General features: G+C 50.2%; 1 protein-coding gene across 3 annotated transcripts in view; it reads right to left on the bottom strand.

The window, feature by feature from the left end:
- SCARA5 (scavenger receptor class A member 5) overlaps positions 1-24377 on the bottom strand; it is a 122454-nt gene extending 98077 nt beyond the window's left edge. For all 3 annotated transcript variants that reach the window (XM_072796162.1, XM_072796163.1, XM_072796164.1), the window contains exons 1-2: positions 24022-24377; positions 19803-19920 (exon numbers count right to left, since the gene is read on the bottom strand). In XM_072796162.1, the coding sequence (XP_072652263.1) occupies positions 19803-19914 (112 nt within the window). In that variant the 5' untranslated portion in view covers positions 19915-19920; positions 24022-24377. The remainder of the gene's footprint in view (positions 1-19802; positions 19921-24021) is intronic.
- Between the last annotated feature and the right edge of the window lie 921 nt (positions 24378-25298).

The following is a 25298-nucleotide window of genomic DNA, read 5'->3' as shown; positions in this document are numbered from 1 at the left end:
AGCGCTTATTAGGAGGACAGGCCTCTGTAGAGGAGCTAAAATCCATTCTTTCTCGTCAGTGTCGTCATCATCTGAGTAACAGCTATTATAAATCTGAAAACTGTGACTCTAAGCAGAAAAATGTCTTCCTCCATGTGAGAACAGTTATGAGGAAAGCACCAGGCAAAGCTGTTAGTTATTAAACATAGCTGTTGTTTGCAGACATGGTCGCACACAAGACCAGATCGAGGGAGAAAATGGCGCACACACAAAACAAACAAACAGAAAGCTCTTCCAAGATCTAGAAGAATTGAGGGAAAGGTTTTTCCATCTTGCAGTGGCCTCCAGAAGTGAGGGTGGCTTCTCAGGAGATCGGAAAGCCAGGGGAAGGAGGCTTGGGGAGGGCAAGGCCAGTGGCTCCAAGGACACAAATAGAAACCAAAAAAACAAATGCAAAGTGACTCGCAGAACGCTCCCCCCTCCCCAGTGCCAGGCTGGAAGATGTTTCTCTCAGCATGGGGCCTATGGCTTCCTGGTCAGCTGGAAGCAGATAGATGGTTTCCCCACCTCCAGACATTCTGTCTGCATGAAACCTGAACAGTTTTGCCACAGCCCAGGATTTCTGGGCTATTCTTTAATTTGTCACTCTTTTTTTTTTTTTTGACTTTAACTTATTTGAGAGGGAAGCTTTATATCACTGCAAGTGGAAAATGAGTATCTTCCTATTACACATTGAGATAAATCCTTAGCTATTAAAATAACAAATTTATACCTGTATATCATTTAAAGTCCTCTTGAGTATGACTACAGTTTATATAGCCACTCTGAGGAACACTGACTTCAGTAAAAGTAATTAAATTAAAATACAACAAATTGCAAGATGAATTTGATTTCATATATCGAGAAGCAAAGCTAGACTTTTTAGAGGTTCAAGATTAAGAATATTCTAGGGGTGCCTGGGCGGCTCAGTCAATGAAGCACCTGCCTTTGGCTCAGGTCATGATGTCAGGGTCCTGGGATTGCACCCCATGTCAGGCTCTTCACTCAATGAGGAGTCTGCTTGAGGATTCCCTCTCTCGCTCTGCCCCTCCCCTGCCCCTGTTTATGCTATTTTTCTCTCTCTCTCTCTCTCAAATAAGTAAATATATCTTTAAAAGAAAGAGAATATTCCAGAAGGTAGAACATTAGGGATTAGGTATCACTGAAAGAAAGATGCCAGAACCTTGCACACATCTCTAGCACTAACCTTATTATTCACAATTGTCTCTTTACACTTCTGTCTGCCAACTTGTCTAAAAAGTCCCCTGGGGACCAACGTGTGTCTCGTTGACTGCTCTCTACCCATCCACCCGCACACAGCAGAACCACAATACGGTTCTCTGCAGGAATGAAGACATGTGTAAGGCATTTATTTTTGCTGCAAAGCTCCTCTCTCATATTGGTCTTATGTGAATAGTTGATACATTTCTGTTGGCTGTGAACACATATTTTTGAGCAAAATTTTGCTCTTAAAATTAAATTAAATTAAATTAATTAAATTAAATTAAATTAAATTAAATTAAATCTTGGCTTGCCTTGCTCACCCATGACTTCAGATTGCCACATGGTACCCATACAGGTAAACTGTGAGAGCAATTCACTAGAACTCAAGAGACACTAATTTTGGCTGAGCAGTATAGTCATGCATGGAACTTCTTAGCCATCCTGAGGCCTGAGCTCCACCCCTGGACATACTGATTCTGATTCAAGATGAAATCCCACATCTATGGCACAGAGATACACAGTTCTGGAGTAAGACATTTGTCATACCAAAAGAGAATGTGAAGACACTTTCTTGGAAAATCAACGAAAAGCCTTACTATTATAAGAGCTTAGTTTATTTTTTTTTAATTTTGATTTCTTTTTAATAAGACACATTCAAATGGGGTTCTCTTAAACAATTTTATTATTCCCAGGTTAAAATTGTGAAGGGTTCCTTTTATCATGGAAACAAGAGTTCCCCCCACCTGCCAAGAGTTTTTGCTAAAGTACTGTCTGCTGGGGGTAGAGAGGTACATGGGAGCAAGGGTTAAAGAACAGAAAAGCAAAATCTATCTGTAAGCCATTCAATCCGAGATAACTGGGCTGAGGATGCCTCAGGAGATGGTCCCTGGTGTCAGGGCCACTCTATGGTGGCAGCCTGGGCAACTCTGAGTCCCTGTTTCCCCACACTGCCACCAGGCAGGAGGAAAGCTGGAGTTTGGGTCTCTGCAGAGGTAGGTTTAAAGCCTGCCTCTGTCTCATGTTAACTGTGAGACACAGGAAAACATTCTGAGCTATCCTGTCATCCGTCTAGCCTCTCCTTGAAAAAGTAAGTTTCCAAATTCTTAATCATATGTTTAGAGCACTTGGGGAGTTATCTGTTTGAATTTATTTTCCTCCCATTAAAAAAAATACAAATTGATAAAAATGAGTATTTACTTCTTCCCAAAGAACCGGAATCTAAACAACATAGAAACCAGGATGCAAATAATCCAATTGTCACCTACTTCAGTTATACCAACAACAAGCACTCAGTCATTTTCCTTTTGTTCTTTGGTCCCACAGTTTCAGAAACAGCAGGTGGAAATAAGGGCTCATTGCTGGGAGGGACCTCAGGGCTCATCTCATCCAAGGATCTCTTTAAAACCACCCAAGGTTGACATCATCATCCTCACTCTGGTTACTCACCACTCACATTGTTCATTGTAACAGGCAGCCCCAAATAACCTCTTTTTTTTTTTGAAGCTGCTTGTCCCTTTATGGCTTTAATGGGCAGCACTGTTTACTTCCCCTAAGTAAAGGGAAGAGGAGGGTGTGAGGCAGGGAAACTGCAGAGAAAGTCATGTGCTTGTACTTTCATCTGACCCAGGTCTGGGAAGGTCCTGAACCACCAGCTGCAGTACAGTGAACGCTGGTCACCTGTGCCCTCTGGCACCACAGACCCAAGTCCTGGAGGCAGATGACCCCATGGGGGTGGCAGGCAGAGGCAGCCACTGTCTTCTGTGTGATTAGATGAGTCTGAGACTTTCACAACCATTTCTAGGAAAGGAGCCGGGTGAAGGCAGGATGGCCAGAGGCAATCTGGTTTAGCTGTTGTGAGGATCTAGGACAGTTTCTTCTGGTACTTCTAGAGATATCTTGTAATTTTTTAATGTCCCTGCAATATCTGTTACTCTTCTCAGCCCCTATCTATTTCCCAAATTACTCGGCATAAAAGTTCTTGAAAACAGTCAAAGGCTGTGTGCTTATTTTCAGCAGGAGGAAAGTGGGAGGAGGAAGGGACTCTGGCTGATGTGCATATTATTTTGCAGCTGGGCTGAGGAATGGAAAGAGAAAGCCAGGTGGGAGGAGAGATGAGGGCAGTCAAGGTGAGCTGGAGGGTCACAGGGACCCAAGAGCAAGAGAGGGGCCATGGAATCCCAAGGAAGAAGAAGTGAGTCTTGGGTGGGTAGAAGATGCCTATACTCTTGCCCAACATGGCAGGGCATGGATTGAAGAAATGCTGTCAGTGCAGACACTCAAACAGCAGGCTCAGGCTTCTGCCTAAATTCAGGCCCAAAATGCTCCTCCTAGAGTGGCCCTGGGTCCCTCTCAAAAAGATTCCCAATCCTTCTCCTGACCCCTTCTTGCAGGATATAAGCCACCTGATGATATGTTTGCAATGTAGAAGCCAGAGCTTAGCTCTGTTCAGTTTTAAATCACTACTCTTCTCAGGCCACTAGGGGAACCTCTCTCCATTGCCTGGTCGCCTTGTTCTGGTGAATTGATCTAGCCTCAGCACAGGAATGGATAAATTTAACACCCCTTGTCTCTTCTCCCCAACTCCCCCGGTTGAGTTGGGAGGGCCAAATGGGTGTCTGGGTTTAAAGAGGAAAGATCCCAACCAGTATGGAACTGAGCTGGAAGTGTCCTAAAGCCTATATAGGCTTGAAACCTCCAGCTGTTTGGCCTCTGCTGGAAAGCAGAGTTGGCTGAGCCACAGAAGGGGGTTCAGTGGATCTGAGTGAAGACGATGGACCTCAGATCCACGGAATCTTTGTCACCTGGTAAGGCCTGGAACCAATCAATAATAGTTATCATGCATAGAGCTTTGTTGGGAACCTGTGGCCAATTATGGTATAGGTAATAATGAGAAAAGAATTGCACCCACAAATCAATTAACAAAAATACAGATTGTTGATGGTCAGCTCCCAGAGGGCAGGGTCTGTGATTCATGCCTGTATCCCACAGGTCCTGGCCTATATAGCAGGTGTTCAATGAACATTTATTGGCTGTTTGTTAAATGAGACTAATAAACTAAATGCAAATCTCCTGGATACCCCAAATCATTATTTAGGCTTTTGTAATAACCGTGTTTTGTAGTTTCTATATTTGATGTTTCAACATCTTGGGGCTTTGCTGATTCTGGAGACTGGCCCTCCCAGGGACAGCCCCAATTAAAAAACTCACCTGCAAGCAAGCCTTTCATGTGCAGACCACCCAATCAGTAGCCCATACTACCATTACCTCCTTTATCACTTCCTCCCTCCAGGCCTCTATCCACCTGCCCTATCATCCTAGGGCCGGGTACCGGACAACTAGGGACAGTCTATGGCCATCAAGCTATTGGATCATTTAAACTATTATATCCCATGCTTGCTCATGCTGCCTCACCCACATAACCTCCTCCCGTGGCATGGGCAGTGTGAATGACAAACTATCTTTTTTTTTAAGAGTTATTTCTTTTGGGATGCCTGAGTGGCTCAGCAGTTGAGCGTCTGCCTTTGGCTCAGGGCCTGATCCTGGAGTCCCTGGACTGAGTCCCACATTGGGCTCCTTGCATGGAGCCTGCTTCTCCCTCTGCCTATGTCTCTGCCTCTCTCTGTGTGTCTCTCATGAATAAATAAATAAAATAAATTTTATTAGAAATTTATTTAAAAAATTTATCTTAGAAAAAAAAGAGATTTTCTTTTTTATTTTTTTAAAGAGAAAGAGCACACATACACAAGCAGGTGGAGGGGCAGAGGGAAAGAGAGAATCCTAAGCAGGCTCCCAGTGCAGATCCCCAAGTGGGGCTCAACCTTCCAACTCTGAGATCATGACCTGAGTTGAAATTGAGAGTCAGACACTTAATCTACTGAGCCACCCAGGTGCCCCACAAGCCATCTTTTCAATGGCAGTCCTCACCTGACCTGTCGGCCTCACCATACATGAATAATAATAAAGCCTACATTTCAAATGCATTTTTTAAAGATTTTATTTCTTTATTCATGAGAGACACAGGGAGAGAGAGAGGCAGAGACACAGGCAGAGGGAGAAGCAGGCTCCATGCGGGGAGCCCGACGTGGGACTCAATCCCGGGTCTCCAGGATCAGGCCCTGGGCTGAAGGCAGCGCTAAACCACTGAGCCACCTGGGCTGCCCAAAGCCTACATTTCAAAATTGTTTTGGAACCTCCAACAATGGGACACAACAGAATAACAGCTGCCACCTCCCAAGCACCTATACTGGGCTGAGCGCTTCGATAATATTAATTCTAAGGCCAACAATGATCACGAAGACAGATATTATTACTTCCATTTTATGGATGATACAGCTGAGCCTCAGAGAGATTAGGTGATTTACCCAAAGTGGCAGGGCTGGGATGTTTGAGCTGCCTAGAAGAAAGGAGGAGATGTGAAGTCCAGGGTTGGGATCCTGGTGCACATAATGGGGAACTCAGAGGAAGAAACCTAAGGATAGTTCATTCATTCATTCAGCAAACATTTCTTGAGCAAGATGTAGTGGCTAAGGCTGCTGATTCCCTGACTCTGTCTCCTTGGACCAGCTAGTCCAACCATGGAAAGGGAAGTTCTCTCTCCCTCAGCTAGCCCGTGCCAAGACCAATGACAAGAGCATGCTGGAGAGCACGGCTCCAGGCAAGGCTCGGGGAAGAAGCCACACTCCCTGCCTTGTCTCAGCTTTACCCCAGCGTAGGAACTGCAGCCAGGGAGCTTGCCATAGGAGTCATCGTTTAACCACTCAATTCACCTTGGTATCCAGGTGCTGTTCTGTTTCTGGGTTTCCTTTGGTGATGGAATTTTGCCCTTCAAAAAAAAGGGCTCATCACCTTCTGGAATTTAGGATTTAAAGTAGCTACAAATGAGACTCTGGAGCTTTGAAAACTTACCTAGAAATAGAGTAGTGAGAACAACATTTTTTGTTGTTGTTTTTTTACTCCTGACCACAAAACAGAACTCCTTTGCCAGGAGGACCATCTGCAGAGGGCAAGGAAAGGGCACACTTGAGGAGCCAAAGGTCCTAGGGGGCTGCCCTGGGCTCTTCTCACATCCACATCCACCCACTGGCAAGACAGTGCCCAGCTTATCTTTAGAGTGTCAATACCTTTCAAGGACCACCCCCCCCAGTATAAGCCTACATGTTAAAAAAGCAACTCCCCCTGGATACCCTGGAAATACTTAACATACTTAAAAAATTACATTTATGTCTTAATAGATGTCCTTAGGTAAGGGCTGGGGGATTGTCAAAACTCTGGAGGGAAGGGATGAATTCCCACATTTGGCAGACTCTGAGGTCGAACAAGACTGGACAACCAAGATGCCAAGATACAACAGGGCAAGGGGGACGAGATCAAGCTCCCTTTTACTCGTGGACAAACTGTGAGATCACCTTCAAACAGAGACCCTTTTAAGAGCAAATTGTGCGGCAGCCCGGGTGGCTCAGCGGTTTAGTGCTGCCTACAGTCCAGGGTGTGATCCTGGAGACCTGGGATCGAGTCCCACGTCGGGCTTCCTGCGTGGGGCCTGCTTCTCTCTCTGTCTCTCATAAATAAATAAATAAATAAAATCTTTTTTTTTTTTTTTTTTTAAAGAGCAAATTGTGCTCTACTAATTACTATGCAGAAAGAATGGGCATAGACCAAGACCATTCCTGCAAACCATGGTGTATGGCCCTCATCCGGAAAGCTTGTCCTCAGTTTCCCTTGCCCTGCGTAATTCTCTTCAGTCTGCCCCTCCAGATCTGATTACTGCCAGTCCCCTCCTTGCAGCCTCCTCTCTTAACAGGACTTTTTACAGACAAGGCTTCCATGTGGGTACTCTGAACACCTTGGGTTTCTTGACTTGAGTGGATCTGAAGCTGTAGAGCAGGAAGTGGGAAGGCAGGGGAGCAAACAGGCCCCACGACCCTGGGAAGGTGGGGCCCATGGCAGGCCCCCATCAGTTCTGTGAGCCTTATGTTAACCAGCAACCAAGTCCGCAGGGCTGGGCCCCGTCCTCACAGCTGTGTTTATATCTCCCAAACCCTGCTGCATATGGAAGTTAGACTCGGGGCCAGAAGTCCCAGGAGGTGGTGGGCGCAGGGCTGGTGGGGAGGCGGGGGGGCACCCCTGGGGAGGGGGGGCACCTCTACTCCGACCTGAGGTCTGCCTTGAGCTTTGAGTCCCAGGCTTCCCTCTGAAGCCTTGTAAGACCCTGTCTCTGTGCTCTTGTCCAAGCCTAGTTGCATTTATATCTATTTCCTGCCAGCGTCACCTCTTGCAATAATTCATCCCATCTGTCTCCCGCATTGCAGCCATTTATTCCCACAGCCCCACCCTGGTTTCGTCATCACCCAGAATGTGTCCACCTCTGAAACCTTAAACTCCAAGAATCCACGCTCCAGCCACCACTGCCACCAGCTCAGCTCCTGATGGTAGAGGAGTCCCCAGGTCTGTCCCAGGAGGGAAGGCCAGGAGCTGCGCAGAGGGGTGGGGTTTAGGGACCAAACATCAGGGCAAATCTGAATCCAGGCTCTGCCTCTGGCTGGCTGGGCCACCTTGGGCGATTGACTTCACCTAGGCCTTCACCTTCTCATCCACAAACTGGGGATAATAATATATACTGAGGTTGAATGCGGACAATATACTGAGGCCCAAGTACAGTGCCTGCCTGGGCCACTTGCTCACCCAAGGGGAGCCATTGTATTATCACTGCATTAGGATCACTTCTCACCACCTGCTATGGGCCTTGCCACCTCCCCTGGCCTCCCCTGGCTTCCTCACCTCCACAAGAGCCCAGATGAACTCCAGAGCTCCTGAAGCTGCAGGACAAGGCCTCCCTCCCCTGCCCACACACCACCCTGGTGGGCAGAGAGGTTGCCCTAGGATATGTGTGCTCCTGGCAAGACCCCTCCTATAAACCCAGCCTTATCTGCCCTGAAACCGGCCTAACCAGTCTCACTGAGCCCTTGCTCCTGGCTTCTTGCAGCCCCACAGAAGCCCCAGGACTCTCAGGACAACCCATTACCCACAAAAATCCCCAAACAGCCTTGTTTATGCTCCTTTGACCATTTCCTTCCCCAGTTACTGAAACCTTCCCACTGGGCAGCCCCTGGACCTCCCAGCAGGTCATCTTAAAAAAAAAATCCCTTATTTTTGTCGATCTCAGCTCTGAACATTTCTTTCACATTCTTCTTGTTCTAACTGAACCTCTCTCCCTTGTCTTCCCAAGTGTGGCTTTCTCCCTCCCACTCTCAGACAACTGGCCTAAAGATGCAGTAGGTGTTTTTCTTTGCTCTTTGCTGCTATTTCCAGAACCTTCTCTCTCTCTCCTCTCCTCCCCATCTTGGACTCTCACATCACAACTGCACACTTCTCATTGCTAAGGGTCATGTGTTCACCCTTCCCCTCTTGGCGCTCACTCTGGCTCTCTTTCAATCTCCGTTTCAAACTCCTCCTGACCTCCTTCCCTCTCTTGATTTCAACCTCCGCCCTGACGCACTTGACATGTGGCTGCGCCAAACTAAGGCCGGGCTTGAAACGCAAAATACACACTGGATTGGGAAGGCTCAGCATGGGAAAAAAAACAGAAATACTTCAATCGTCTTTTTATAGTTATTACATATCAAAATGATAATATTTTGGATATATTAGAGCAAATAAAATATATTATGGTGTCTAAATTAGTTTCATCTGTGTCTCCACCTTTTTGTGTGGCTACTAGAAAGTTTAAAATTGCATATGTGGCTCACATTCCATTTTTGTTGGCTTTACCAATAATCGAAACCCTTTTTTAATCGCCTGTTTAAACATCCCACATTATTACCACCTCTCTCATCTTCCTGAGGGACTCCCTCAAGAACTCTGGACCCTACTGCCTCCCACCTCCTGCACCTCCCCCACCCCACCCCACCCCACTCCCACTTGTCCCACTTACATTCCATGATTTGCGTTATTCACTCTCTAGACACACCCTCAATCCCCTTGCCCCTCTCTGGAGTCCTCACGCCTGGCAAAACTAAATCTCATTAGAGCTAACTCTGCAACTCTGCATTTCCATCCAATGGAAATGCAGCATAGTCAGAAATGGGAAAACCACACCACCATGCTTGCTGGGCTGACTTTAAGCTCATGATCATTATACCCGAGTGGGCCCTGATCCTATCCAGTGGGCTTGCTACCTGTTCCTAGGCCACCTGCACACTCATCCCCAGACATCTGTCTCCTACCTCCGCCTCCACCTGCACTTTTGGTTTCCCAGTTGAGGAAACAAAAGCAAGGAGAAGGGAGCTTCCTCAAACTCCCCACTCCCCACAGTGTGACCTCTGACCTGTGTCCAGGCCCTAGCACTTTGCCTCTCCTTTTGTCATTGTAGTCAAACCATCTGTGCTCTTGCCTGAGGCAACACCCTTGACTCACATCAGATTCCTTCTGTATTTACTCCAGGATGTAATTCCAGCACTTCTTCTTAGCTAGCCAATGTTTCCCTCTGCACAGTCTCGGTCCATCAGAATAAAGCATACTATTTTTTCCATCTTAAAACAAAAATCCTTCTTGACCTCTATTCCCCTCCATTTCTCTGTCCTCTCATACAGTAGCACTTATTGAAAGAATTGCAGGTACCCACTGCATCTGATTCTTCTTTTCCTATTCTGTCCTGAACCCACTCCATTTAGCCTCCTCCCATCCATCATCACTGAGATTGCTTTTGCCAGGTGTTATGGGCTGAATGGTGTCCTCCTCAATTTCCTGTGTTAAAATCCTCACCCCACTGCCTCAGAATGTGACTCTATTTGGAGATAGGGCTTCTAAAGAGATGATTACATTAAAATGAGGCTGTTAGGCTGGGCCCCAATCCAGTTTGACTGGTGTCCTTATAAGAAGAAGAAATTTAGACACAGAGAGACACCGGGAATGACATGTGTGCACAGAGAAAAGAACATGAGAAGACACAGCAATATGGCAGACAATTACAAACCAAGGAAAAAAAACAAAAAAAAAAAAAACAAAAAAAAAAAAACCAAGGAGAGAGGCTCTAGGAGGAATCAACCTGCCCAAACCACGGTCTTAGACTTTCAGTGTCCAGAACTGTGAGAAAATTAATGTTTGTTGTTGAAGCCATGCAGTCTGTGGCATTTTGTTACATGGCATAAGCTGACTAATACATCAGGTCACCTCCAATGGCTCAGTCTGATGGCCAATGCTCAGTGCTCCTCCAACTGACTTTTCAGTAGCACTGGCTCAATTGGTCACCTTTCCACTTCATTGCATTTCTGGGCCTCAGCACTCATGGTTATTCTTTACTAGTTGGTCCTTCTCGGCCTCCTTTGCTGCCCCTCCTTATCTCTCGACCTTGTAGACCTTTCAAGCATGGTGCTCAGCAGAGCCCCTTCCCTGAATCTCATCTCATTTCTCACACACTGCCAATCTGTCAGTACTAATCTAAACACACACACCAGAACTGAGTCACCTCTCATCTCCTCCACTACTTTCACTTCTTTGGAGGCACAGCATTTCTCACCTAGGTTACCCTAACTGGATTCTACCCAGCATTCCCCTCTATCACTACCCTGCATCTTAGCCCAACCCTAACCTCACCAGGCACCTCCAAAGTAGAGTCTGCATTGGGTCTTCACCTTCTCTTTCTGGCCAGACTTATTCCACTGTACTTTGGCTCCTCTCCCACTCCACTGAAATGACACAGCAGAGGTAATTGCTGGAAAATCAAATGTTCTACTGCAGAAAGACTGATCAAGTTAAACTGGAAATTAGACCTTTGAAACCCTTTGCTGGCTTCCTATTGCCCCTAGAGACCCAAATTCTTGTGGATGCTAAAGAAGACCTTCCACAATTTGGCTTTAGCTTCAATATAATTCAGAGTGTAGGCTGTACAATTAGGTAATCCTAACTCCAACTGAATGTTTGTATCCCCCCCCCAAATTCATATGTCGCAGCCAATATGATGATAATTAGAGGTAAGGCCCTTGGGAGGTGATCAGGTCATGAGGGTAAAGTCCTTATGAATGGGCTCAGTGATCTTATGGAAGAGATACCAGAGAGCTCCTTCGTCCCTTCCACTATGTGAGGACAATAAGAAGATGGCCATCTATGAGCCAGAAAGAGGGTCTTCACCAGACACGGAATCTGTCTGTGCCTTGAACTTGGACCTCTCTCCTCTAGAACTGTGAGAAACAAATATCTCTTGTTTATAAGCCACCCAGTCTGTGGTATTGCTAGAGCAGTGAACAAAGACACCAATCCCTTCTAACTGTGAGCGCAGGCAAGTTACCAGGTCTCTGCGTCTTGGTTTCCTCATGTGTCACTTGGCTGTAATTACAGCACTCATCGCACTGGTTGATGTTAGGATCAGGTGAGCTCATACTTGTCACATGCTCAGAGCAGGGCCTGGCCCAGCAGAGTTCAATAAGTGAACGTTCATGACCTCCCACCACTATCCTTCCTCAGCGTGGGCTCTGTGCTCCCTTACTTGGAAACCCTTCCCTGCCCTCTCTAGTGGACACACTGCTATCTGCCCTTCCATATTTCACTCCAGTGACTATCCCTGCAGGATGCCTTCCTTCCTCCCCAAGTCAGACTTAGGGCTCCTTCTTCTCCTCTCTATCGATATGTTGTACCCAATTTCATTAGAGCATGAATTAAATTATAATGCAGGATTGGTTTACCTGTCTGTGTCTTTAGGGGACTTTAAGGAACCATGACCTTCTATTTCTGCACTCACCGGCAGCACCATAAAACCTATCATCTTTGGATGAATGAAGTCTCCATTACTTTTGTCTTAAACTCACCTCTTTAAGCATTCCTTCACCTGGTACTTATGGATTTGGTGCACGAGGATGTGTGCATTCATTCAACAAGCAAAAGTGCCTTCCATGTGCAAGACACAGTGCTAGGTGTTGGGAATATTAAGACAAATCCAAGGCAGACAGCATTTGCACTCAAAGAGCTTACGGTCCAGAAGGACTCAAGGGCACACAGCTGCAGCATAGTGCAATTGGAGGCACTGACAAGGACCAAGCAAGCCAGGCCAGAGACCTGGGAAAGAGAGAGAGAAGCCAGAGCTTCTAGACTCAGGGGGGAGACTCACACTGCTTATTGTCTGACACCAGGAATCAACACCAGATAAACCTGGGAATGAGGTAGGAATGAAGCTCACCGTTCTAGAGACTGAAAACAAAGAATATAGAGGAAGTAGGGCACCTTGGGCAGGCGCCAGGGTGGAAGCAGACAGCAGAGGGATGAAGCCATACTTCTCCTAAGATCAAACATGGATGGAGTGCTCGGTACATATCAGGCACTGTTAAAAAGACTTGACATGGACTAACTCAGGTAGCCCTAAAAAAACACTGAGTTGGGGGCTGTTGACTCCTTGTATACAGGAGGGGAAGCTGAGGCTAAGAACGGACTCAGGGTTTCCCAGCCAGCACTTAGCGGAGCTGGAGTCAGAATGCAGCCTGTCTCGCTCTAAGCCTATGGCTTCACCACCATGCAATGCCACCCCCACAATGGACAATACTGTTAAGGATGTTAAGTTTGGACTAGGGTGCCTGGAGTGAGCAAGGCTGTTACGTGCGCTGCACCAACTGTGTGATCCAAACCCTGAAAATATCCTTCCCACCAGATCACCTCCAGGAAAGTAAACTTTGCTTGTGGATCAATGTTGTGCTGGAGGAGAGAGGGCGACAGACTAACCACAGTGACAATGAAATGACAGTGACATGTCTCATGCTTTCTGGCACCTCTCCTTGCACATAGCCAGTGCAATGCACTTGTAGGAAGCATGCAAAGCAACTTTCTTATTGAAAGATGAGAATGAAAAAATGAATGAATGAATGAATGAATGAACGAATGAACAAGGGAATGAGGACCAAGAGCCACCAGAGCAAGGTTCCTGGGTGGGGAGAAGTTGGTGATGTGAGGAGGAATAGCCATTTCCTGACTCATCACCCCTCCACTCAGGGCATCTCCCTAAGCTTCTTTCCCATTTATGGCCCTGCTTTCCCTGCAGACCTCCTCCCAGCACTCCCACTCCAGACTGTGCCGGGCCAGTTGTCAGGTCAGTGCCATTCCCCTCATTGGGAAGACCCCTTGGGGCATCTGGACTCCTCTCACTCTTCCCTCCACAAGACACCAGGTCCCACCCAGGGACAATGAAACTCATCCCTTGACTCTCCTGGTGGCACACCGCAGGAAGGCCCTTGGAAGGTACTACCTCTGATCCGGATGGGGAATGGTTAGACTCACATGTGCCCTAGAACCAGGAGCCCTTGGGTCCAGGACATGTCCTACAGATTCTGCTATTGGGGACCAGGACTAAAAAACTTTGTTTGATTTCCCTGAAAATTGAGGCTTCGTGAGGGAGCCCACTAACCAAAATTCTGCTTTCCTTAGCAGAAGGTAAAAACCAGCCTTAAGACACCCTAAGAAGTGATGTGGGTGTTTCCTGGGAGACCCTGGGGGGACAGCAGTTGCTCTTTCGTTCTCCTTCTTCCTCATTTCCCCAGGACTTACAACGTACTCCCCAAGGGCAGGGAAGTGAAATGTGCACTGTACACAAGTTGCTTTCTGTGGGTTATGTCACCTGATCCTCCCCCAGCCCTTGTGAGGTAACATTATTCCCATTTTGCAGATGGGGACACTGAGGGTTGGAAAGTCAAGGCCCCAGTGAAACAGATGGCTCGCTCAGAATAAGACACTTTACGGGATTCAATAAAGGAATATGGGCAAAGTGCGGCAAGGGTGTGAAATGCCCACAAAGGCTAGAGTGGTGCCATCTGGATGTGACCACCTCAGTCCCAGGGTCAAGGAGGGGAATGGTTGCTGGAACCTGGAAGGAGAAAACCGTGTGGAGAGGGTGGCTTACCAGAGGCTGTGACCTTGTGGGGAAGGACACGGGCAGCCTGAGATGACCCCAGAAGGCAGGACCGCGGGAATAAATATTCCAACCTCCCCCCACCCCGCCCCCCATCTCCTGCCAGGGCTGCTCCCCAGTGGCCCAGAGCAGGGTGAACGGTGGCCTGTGGGCATGGGGGTGTGGGGGGGGTAAACACAAGACTTCCCAGCGCAGAGCCCACCCAAACTGGCCAAACTGCAATGTCCAGGCTCTTGTCACCTCCCCAGGCTGCTCCGCATCTTACAGAGGGGACAGTCCATTGGGCAAGGGAGACCCAAGACCCGCCCCCCGGTGACCGCAGATGGATGGAGCAGCCTTTGCTGCCCGCTCCCCGGGGCCACACCCTGAGAGCGCCCCGCGCCCCGCAGCACCAGTGAACACCCCCGCTCTCCTGCTCCAGGGCCCGGGTCTCCAACCTGTAGAGGGCGGTGGCCCTCCCGTGACGCCCCAGCCAGGCCCTCCCTCCCTGGAAACCCACCCTGCCCTTGGGGGAGCGGCTCCAAGGCGAGCCCCGGGGATCTGATTGAGGAGGAGGCAGGATGAGGGGGTTCCCCGAGGAGGATCATTTAATTTTATGGGGAGGGAAGGCAGGAACCAGGACCGGGGGCTCGGCCTGGGCTCGGGAGCGGCCTGGGGGCAGGCGGCGGGGTGGGGGGCCGGGAGCATGTGCAACCATCACCTCCCGGCCTCCCATCTGCCGCCGCCGTGTGCCGGAGTGTCTGAGGCCGCGGGGTGAGCAGGGCCACAATATTTTTCTGACACTAACACCTCTCTCTGGCCCTCAGGAAGGGCGGTGGAGGAGCCAGGCCCCGCCAAATACCGCCCACAGCCTGCCCTCCGCCTCCTCCGCCTCCGCCTCCGCCTCCTGCCATACCCCAGAGGCCTGCAGCTAAGGCAGCTTCTGGGAAGGTGAGAGGCGAGGGGAGGAGGGAAGGAAGCAGGGAGGGGAGGAGGGAGGAGAGGGAGGGGAGGGGGAAGGGGAGGGGAGGAGGGAGGGGAGGGGAGGAGCCCCCATTTGGCTTGCTGTTCCAAGGGAAGTAGAAGTGGTCCTGGAGGTCACAGGAAGCTGGGCTCAGGGACCTTGGAGGTCACAGTGTGCAATGAACCCTTCCATGTAATTCCAACAGGACAGGTGGAACGGAAGCTATTTGCCTTGGTGGCACAGAGGGGAGGCCGCCCTGCACTTGGGGCCTTCCCATCAACAGGGGGGCTCTGATTGGATGCTAACAGCTTGGATGCAAGGGAGGAGGCAAGATCCTGAGACATGGCCCAACAAGGGGAGCAGAGGGAGAGGCCCCAAGAGGTCCCTGAGCAGGGCGTGTGGGCCTGAGCCTGGAAGGATGTGGGGGTGCACCATGTAGGAGATGGCCCCTTGCCCAGGGGACAGAGGAACCAAGGCGGGTAAGAGCCCCTTCCTCCCCCTTCTCACCTGCTACATGGAAAAGAAGGGGAGAGATAAAGACAGGGTGGAAGGGAAAGAGGAGACAAGTTAGGAAAGGAGGGGGGAGGGGAGGTGCGGAGGGAGAGGAGAGGAGGCTGATTCTCAGCTCATCACCTCTGAAATAGCAAGTTTACGCCCTAATGTGTTTAAAATCCCACCTGCATTAAAGTCCAAGTCATACTGTAATATCTGGGCTGCAGTTTCTTGACTTTGCTTCTCCAGATCCTAATAACTCCAGAGCCAAGAGGAGGCACCCCTCCTCCCCATCGCCTTTCTGTCAAGGGGGAAAATCCTGGAAGGGACCCCGAGCCCCTGCAAGGCCTACCAGACGGCACAGTTTAAAACTCCTCAAGGCCCGTGGGGCTCGGGCCTCCCTCGCTTTACCCATCTCTGTCCACCCTCTGTTTTCCCATCAGCCTGCCTCTCCCCTCACAACCCTTCTCCCTCTCGGGTTACACTCTCCAGAGATGAGGATCAAAGAACAAAATCCTGGGGAAATGGATCAAATCTGGCTTGAATTTCCCCAAGTCAGAGCTCATGGGTTTCCTCTTAGAAATGAAAGGGAAAGGGGAAGAAGTCAAACCAGAAACCCCTGAGCTTAGGTGGCTGACTTTATCTCAATACTCTGATCTCTCTGGGTTCCTCACACCGCCCGCACCCCCACCCATGCCTGGAGGCCAGGTCATTGAAGAGTGGGGGACACCCAGACAATTTAGAAATCGGGCTTAGAATGTAGTTGCTTTGCCACCTTTAGATCTCAAGGACCCAATGTTCATTCATTCATTCATTCATTCATTCATTCATTCATCCAATAAATAGTTAGCAAGCACCTACTATGTGCCAGGCTGAAGCGATAGCAGGTAACAAAACAGAGGTGCCTGCCCTTGTCGAGCCTATGTTCTTCCCACTAGGAACGGACAGTAAATGATAAGCATGATAAATAAGAATTATATCATGTGTTCAGGGGGGAATAGGAATATGGGAAAAAGACAAAAGAGAAGCCAGGAAAGAGGCTGGGAGTGGAAGGGGACAGGAAGCTCAATGGGGAAGGTGACATTTGAGCAAACACTGGAAGAAGGTGGAAGAGCAACTTTCTGGGGAGCAGAGGCCCCAGGCGAGTATGCCAGCACGTCAAGGTGAATGTCAGCAGTCTCCCTGGCCGCCGTCAGCACCTGGGTTATCAGGTTATCGCTCTTATTGAGCGAGGCAGGCAGGATGCTTTGAGGGATTTGCTCAGGGCAGCAGCATGTTCTGACTTTAGGTTTTCAAAGGACCGCACCCTGAATGCAATGACCAGGTCTGTTTCTACACATAGAATTTTAGAATTGGACAGAACCCCACAGAGACCCCCACCTGCCCCCATTTGGCAGATGAAGACACTGAGGCCCAGAGAAGGATGTGACCAGGTCACATGCCCCTGGAGGGGTGAGTCAGCCTCCAGCTCACATCTTCCAACCTGTCTGCACTTCATGGGGTGCCGGACCTCAGGTGACCCCCCCCCCAGGACTCTTACTAGCAGGTCTCTAAAACTGTCCTCTGATCAGATCTCCTTGCCGCTGGGAGGCCTAGAAAGCCCAGTGGCTGAGATTACCTCTATTTTCAATCTTTCTGATCCAAATGGTCTTTTTGAATCTGGGGTTCAGAAAAAGGGACAGCCAGATGATGTAAGGGGAAGAGGGTATGATGGCCAGGTGACACTTCACACCCTAGGCCTCTCCCTGCCCTGCCCTGCCCTTCCCCATCTGGTACCTCAGGCTCCCCCACAGTGCTGTACCCCAGTTCTTTCTTGCCAAGCCAGTCCTCTTTCCGGAGGGGCTAGCAGGGAGAGGGTGGGGCTAAGGATGCGAAAGCAGCTTGGCCTTTGCTGAGCACTGGCCAGTGACCTGGCCCTCCCAGGTGGCAGTAACCTACCAGAACTGCTGGCCTGGCTTTGTGTGACTCCGCTGGTGATACCTTTCCTCACCTTCCTCTTCTCTTACAAAATTGTGTTCAGTCTTTAAAGCCTTTTCTGGGAAGGCTTCTCCTAGTTTCAGTGCAGTAGTCTCCCTATATCCAAGGGGGATACTTCCAAGACCCCCAGTGGACACCTGAAACCATGGATAGCAGTGAAGCCTACATGTACTATGATTTTTTTCCTCATATATACTTACTGGGTTGAAGTTTAATGTATAAATCAGGCACAGTATGAGTTTGACAACAGTAACTAATAATAAATAGAACATTTGTAACAATATATGGTAATAAAAGTTAGTTGAATGTGGTCTTTTTCTCTCTCTCCATCAAAATATTTTATGACACTGTACTCATCCATCTTCTAGTGATGTGAGGATAAAATGGCTACATGAGGAAATGAAGTGAGGTGAATGACAGGCACTGTGACGTGGCATTAGGCTGCCACTGGGCTTCTGATAATAGGTCAGAAGGAGGATCATCTACTTCCAGACCACAGTTCAGTGCGGATAACAGGCCGTGGAAAGCAAAACCACAGATAAGGGGGGAGACTACGTGCTCACATGTATTTTCACTTACTTTATGTTATGGGTAATCGTTCCCAGGCCAGTCCCTTCCACTGAGATCATAGCCCTTGGAGGGCAAGGATGGTTCAATTTCTCTTTGGGGCATCCTTGGCACCCAACGCATAGCTTGACGCATTGTAGATCCTTAAATTTGTTTGTTGAACGGAATTCAGAGGAAGAGTTACAATACTAGAAGTTTACCAGGACAGGGTGAGGGGGCTTACTGGTCAGGAGCTCAAAACTCATCTCTTCTCCCTGCTGAGACTGTCCCTGATCCCTGCATCTCTGAACTATCCAACTTCCCTTCTGGCACTCAGCAGCTTGTGTGAGGAGAGACACAGTTAGAGCAGGATGGGGAGGCATTTCTCTTTTTGAGTAACTTCGACACAACGGCAGCTAGCAGAGTAGAGAGAAAACACGGTGTCTGAGAAAAGCCTTGAGTAAAGGCCTGCGTGGTGGTTAATTTCTGTCAACTCGACTGGTCATGGGTGCCAGGTAAAACATCACTTCTGGATGTTTCCAGATGAGACCAGCATTTGAATTGGTGGACTCAGTCAAGCAGATTGCCCTCCCCAGTGGGAGTGAGCCTCATCCATCAGTTGAGGGCCCAAATAGAGCAAAAGGCAGAGGGATTTGCTTCTTGCTTCCTGCCTGCCTGTGGAGTTGGGACATAGTGTCTCATCTTCTCCAGCCCTCAAACTTCTATTTATACCATTGGCTCCTCTGGTTCTTGGGCCTTCTGACTCAGACCGAATTACACCACCCACTTTCCTGGGTCTCCAGCCTGAAGAAGCAGATCGTGGGACTTCTCAGCCTCCACAACCATGTAAGCCAATTCCTCATAATAAATCCTTTTATATACATATATATCCCCCTGGTTCTGTTTCTCTGGAGAACTCTTTACAGCCTGTCTCCACCTAATTGGCCACAGGTCTTTATGAGGCTCTGCTGTAAGTTTCATTCTATTCGGCTCTGAAGTAGGGACAATGATCTCCTCCCCTACACTCACTACAAAGAGGACGGTATTCATTCGTGTAGAAAGCATTTATTAAGCACCTGGTAAGTGTCAAGCTCTGTGCTGCACACACAGGATCCAGTCTGTTGGCAAGGTGCTTTGCGCTCCTTTGGAGGAAACATCAGTTGAGTTCCCAGTTTTAGCAAATAACCAGCTCCCAAAGATGCAGTGCCATCTGGGTCACTGGGATGGGGGACTACTTCCTGCGGTGTGATCTGGGGCCTCAGACCCAGGGGGAGGATGAGCACCTTGACAAGGTGTGTTCTCTCCTCACAAATGCTTTGAGAAGTGGGTTGGGGGCTCCTCACCTGAGAAGGTCTGGGTTCATTGGCTCAGATGCCTTTGCCTGACCCCAGCCTGACTCAGAGGAGAGGAAGGCAAAGAGGCAAAAGGCCTGTTCTAGGAATCAGGAGACTAAGTGCTCAAATGCCTCTATGGCTGATGAGCTGTACAGTCCTTAATGCTTTCTCAGCCTCCGGCAGCTCATCTGTGAAATGGATACACATCTTGCAAATTGCACTAATTTGTAGAGATGCATGAATTAAAAGACCTTTCAAAGCATGAAGTTCAACATAGGAAGTAATCAATGGGGAGACTCCCCAACCGCCGCCCTGGGACAATGCCGAGGTTGGGTAGGGAAGCAGGGCAGGTCTTGTACTGCAAGATGAAGCCAGAAGCACTCACCATCCTCACACAGGTTCAGCTTGGACAGGCTCCTGCCATCAAAGGGCTCCTCAAAGATGGAGCTGGTGTCACGATCACTCACAGTGTGCAGGTACATGGCTTTGTTCTCCATTCTGACCTGCAGCAGAAAGAACAGCAAGGGGAGAGGAGAGGGAGAAAGGAGGCAGGGGAGAGAGAGAGAGAATAAACTATAGGTGGACACAGAACTGAGTGGGCAGAACAAGGCGCCCATCCCCAAGCCTTGGAGCCTGAACACTGGTAGCCCCTCATGGACAGGTGCCAGCCACCAGGTCCTCGGGATCCTGACTCGCCTCCCAACCTCCTCGGTGCTTGGGAAGGCCAAGGCCCTTTGGACCATTCTGATGACAGGATGGGTCCATTCATTCCAACGGCCCTTGGTTGGGGCCAGAGCCTGAGCCAGAAGGGCCCCAAGGGTGATGCTTGGTGGGGCCTGGAGAAGCTGGTCCTCCTCACCCCAGTGGAGTGACTTCCCGGCCTCTGGAGCTTTGCGCATATTAGAGAGACTTGGGCTCTTGCTCTGTGTTGGAAGCGTGCTGCCTGGAGTTGGGTGCTGTGGGACCAAAGCAGGGATCCGTCTCTCACCAGAACCAGAGGAACAGGCAGCTGCAATGGGGTCCCCCAGACATTAAGACCTGGGCAGCCCTAGGCCAGGCGAGGGGCCCATGTCTACAAGGCCTCCTGAGGCTGGATCGCTGGGGCTCTGGGTCTTCCCCGTGGTTTTCCAGGAATGCACCCATTTACTTGGGGAAAGGGCATGCCATTTGAAGTAAACCAGCGCCATTTACGTAAGTGCGTACCTCACTCTCCCATTTTGTAATATACACACGTGCCCCGAGTACATGACAGGAAAGATTATATTTGGAGATGTTCTGGGTTGCTCTGGATCAGAAGACTCTGGTGGGGATTGTAGGGATTTTGTGCTTATTTTTGTTTGCCGGATATTCTGGGTTTTCTACACTGAGTTTGCATTCTTCGTGTAATAAGAAAAATCTACTTTTTCAGCCAAATTACAAAGTATTTATTTACATAAAACACTTGCTATTCCTTTCTTACATATATGCTCAGTGATTTTACAAATTATGTTCTAATTTCAGCTTTGTTCCAGCCATAAGTTTAGCTTGACCTTTGGCCCTGGTGCTCTTGGACCGTCTGGATATTGAACCAAAAAATCCACTTTTAGAGAGCAAATTCTTTGGAAGATAAAAGCCCCTGGGAAGATGGATGGGTCGCAGGCCAGGCATGAAGCAAACTCAACTCTGAGGCCTGGAGAGCTGAGGCAGGGGTCTAGCACCCGGGAGGACATGACAGGGGCCTGGCAGGTGGCATGGGGGCACCTTCCAGGTGAGCAGCCAATCAATTTCTCTTCGGAGGCAGAGTGGGAAAGGAGGCATCAGCATCGGGTCAATAGATACGGATAATGAAAGAGGAGCCCGGATGAACCGTCCCGGCAGACAGAGCAAAACACAAACCCTTTATATTCATGGCTTGACCTTGGTCTCCAGAGACCTCTGACTTCAGGGCTGAGAAGACGTCAGAACTGGCCAGTTGCTACACAACTGTCCTTCTGATGTCGCTGCTGCTCTCGTCTCTCCAGCAATGAGATGCCACATGCCCTGCACACAGGTGAACACGTGTGCATGCGTGCGCGCGCACACACACACACACACACGTGTGCATATATGGGCAGGGTGTTCACAGCCTCTGCAGGCCTTTCTTCCAGCCTGCAGGAGGAGGGGGCCAGAGGGCAGCCCACAGCTCTGCCAGGATCTCTCCCCCCTCTGCCCCAGGAGTTCCTTGGAGCCCCCAAACTGCTCCCAGCCAGCTTCTCTGTGCCGCAGTTATGTCCGATTTGCTAACGTCGCAACACCGTGCTCCATCCAAGTCCTCCACCCACTCTGGGCCTCTAGGTGGGGCCCCGGAGCGACTCCACTGCTGCTGAGCTGCAGGGGACCCTCCCTTGTTTCACAAGCACTGAGTGCAGCATCCCTCCCTCTGGCCTCCATCCTAGGGAGCTGCAAAGCAGGAGGCCAGTGTCTCTTCTGCAAGCCATAATCCTCTCTCTGCCAAAGGCAACAGGCACTGTGTGACCTCTGGGCAGCACTCGATGGGGTGCCGCCATGCTGGCCTTGGGGCTGTGGAGATGAGCTCAGGCCAGGTTAGCCCCGGCTTCATTTCCACCTTCCCCACTGCCAGTCACCTCCTGGATCAGAGCTGGAACACATGGCTTGTTATCTGGAATGTGTCTATAGGGTGGCCCCTCCTCTACCCCCTCCCCACCCCAGGGCTGGTGGAACAGGAGCCCTGGGGAGCCTGTTGAGAAGAGGGGCTGGGGTGGAGCAGAGGCCAGATGTGAGATGAGGTTGGAAATGCTCAGCCAGCTCCGTTAATGTTTGTTACTTGGGAAGGAAACCTAAGAATGTTCTGACTGCCCCAGGTTTTATTTTCAGCTATTTTTCCTTCTTGGGAAATGGGGGGCAGGAATTTGAACCCTTCAATCATTGGTCTCATAGCCTTTGGGGCTAAGTTTGTGCTCTCAAGCAAGGTGCAACTCACTGCCAAGTGCGATGGTAATAGAATTGATATGCACCCCTTGCGTGTGTACACGCCCCATGAGCTACAGACCATTTGCCATCTAGGATCTCTCTGCCCTCGCAGGACCACTGTGAGGGGGGCAGAGGACATCAGTGTGTTGTTCCCACTTTAGACATAAGCCAATCTAGGCCCACAAAGGCAAGAGCCAATGGTGTCAGTGAGGCAAGCGTGAGGCACCAGGCAAGGGCTTCCCACCCAGGGCACTGACCCTGCCACAAGGCTGCTTTGTCCAGGAAGTAGGTATTCATCCATCACGGTAGCTACCTTTAGGGTCACAACCAGGCAATGAAGAGGGTCAGTGGAGGCCCTGGGGCCAAGCAGAGGCTCCAAGAGCTAGAAGGGAGGGGACCAAAATCATGGAAACATGAGCAGGGTGTGGAGGCCAAAATGACATAAGGATAAAGCCGGAGGAACTTGGAATTTTGTGTTCAAGTCAAAGAATGAGGCCTTCCTCCCCCAGGGACAGGACATACTGGCCTCTTAGGGATGTCTGGATGCTACATTTTAGAGCTGAAGCATTCAGGCATCCTGCTCTACCCCAGGAACCTCCATGCAGGCCAGTGGCAGGTGGGGAGCTCAGGCGACGTGGGATCCTGTCCTGGGGCCATTTCCTACTACTCGGGATCCTGGCCCAATCAGCTGAGCTTGTTCAGCCTCAGGTCATCACCTCTATGAGGGAGAGAAGCACATCTGCCAGCCACTCAGTTATTTCAAGGCTCCAGTAGAACAGTGCACATGGAAGGTCTTTAGGAGCAGGGGCAGGCAGGGAGCTGGTGGTGGAGTCTGGAGAGAAACAGCCCCTACCCCCACACCCCGCATCTTCAGATCCTACCAAGCAGTTAGGTGAGGGGCGCGGGGCGCGATCTCTAGGTTCCTGAAGCTTCCCTCAGGCCCGGAAACAATGCTCTTTGGGGTTCCCTTTGCAAAAAAGCAACTGTGAATACAGACCAGAGCCAAATCCCAACCCTTGCTTGAAGGGTTGCCTCTCACTGCCTGTCACTCTCTGGGCAGCAGAAGGACTCAATTGATCCTTCCTGCTGAAGGGGCATGAGCCTCACCTGTTGCTGCGAAGACCCGTGGTCTGGGTCCCAGCATCTAACTCTGCAGGGCTCGCACCTTCTCTTTGAATCGCGAAGCTTATGGAAATCGAGTCCAAAGCACCATGAATACGGCCCTGTCCCGAGGGCCCCCTCCTCTAACTGTACTTAGTTCACTCAAATTATAACCCAAAGCTGGAAAGGTGCAGATGTTTTATAAATAAGCTCTCCCTTCATACATTCCACCACTGACACGCACATGTGCACACGCTTCACGCACCTAGAGGGACAATCACTTGTACTATCTGCTCCCAGAATAGGCTCCCGAGCTGCGACACGAGTTGCTATGAGGCAAGAGCTTCCGCCAAAGCGGGCTCACACCAGCTCGATGCCCCCCGACCCCCGCAGAGACCCACCGCAGGGACCTCCCCACCTGGCGCTGCACCTCGGCGCTCTGCATCCTGAGATGCCCAAACGCGGGGCCCTGCTCCCTCGGCCCCCTCTGCGTCCCCCAGCTGCCTCTGGGACACTCTGCTCAGGTGCAGGGACGGAGTTAGTGCAGGACTCACCTGAGTGTCCCCGCTGAGTCGCCAGAAGTACCTGTCTGCTCAGCTCCCCGCATTCGCCGTGGTGCCCGAGGAGCCGCCTGCTGTCACCGCAAGGAGACCCAGGCTGCCCCGCAGAGCTCGTCCCCACGGCCAGACCGAGTCATAGACGGAGGCCGCCCCCTGCTCAGTGACTGGTCTCAGGGGTCACTTCTCCAGGAGGGTCAGGTCAGCAGCAAGACTGCACCCTGAGCCTGACCCAGGCCTGCGGCCGGGGAGCCCCTGTCTTGGTGCCTGGCCTCAGTCGGCCGCGGGCAGCGCTCAGGACATGCTCCGGGCAGGCACCAGCGGCTCCGCTAGCACCGACTGCGTCCTGAACTGCAGCTGCTCTGGCCGCCAGGCTTTATAAATATAAAGTTCTTGGAGCAATTGCTGGAGCTCCCTTGGGGTCTGGAACACATCCCCCCTCTGGTGGCCAATCTCAGCATTACAGACCCCCCCCCCCCCTTCTCCCGCCCAGTCCGGATCCGAGAAGTCAGCCTTGCCCTGGGACCCCACACACCTCATCTAAAACCCCACGCAAAATAAGTTTTGGAAAGCTGCTGCAGGAATGACCGCTGGACCTGGCTCAGGGGCCACCCGAGAAACCAGTCTTAGAAACTTATTTATAGGACAGAATTTGCATTGCTCAATTCATTCACCAAACTTGGCTTAGAATTAATTTACGCGTTTTTCTGAAGTCACATCCACCCGCAGAGGACACACATTTGGCCACGCTGGAGAGGTTCAGAAGAGCCTTCCGTGAGCACTGAGGGAACCTCCCGAAGACAGTGTCAAAGCGACTCGGGAAGGCAGGAAGCGTTGATGGAGCGTTGGCCCTGCACCAGGGCCAGGGGCATACAGAGATGGGGAGACGGGCTCCCTGACCTCAAGGGGGCTGCAATCCAGGATGAGAGGTGCACTCAGGCACAAATAACTGGAGACCTAAGGGTCATCGAACACATCTTCAATTGCGATCTCGCCAAAATGTTAAGAGAGTAATTACATTCAGACTGGGGAAAGGCGTGGGGATAATTCAAAAAATAGCTCGAGCCAGTGGCCGGCACTGTCAGTGTGCAAGCACGCCCCCTGCCCACGAAGACACACCCACTGACTGGTTAAAAACTCAGACTCAATGCCAGAAGGTCAGACCTCGTACAAGACAAGTTTGCCAGGGCTCAGCATCTCCCCACAGTGCAGGTGCCAACCCACAACTGAGTCAAAAGGTCTTACAAACATTATATGGTCTCATTCATTTGGGG

Source organism: Canis lupus, chromosome 24, assembly GCF_048164855.1.
Source record: "Canis lupus baileyi chromosome 24, mCanLup2.hap1, whole genome shotgun sequence".
In the NCBI taxonomy this organism is placed as follows: domain Eukaryota; kingdom Metazoa; phylum Chordata; class Mammalia; order Carnivora; family Canidae; genus Canis; species Canis lupus.
This window is presented reverse-complemented; position numbering and strand designations above follow the sequence as displayed.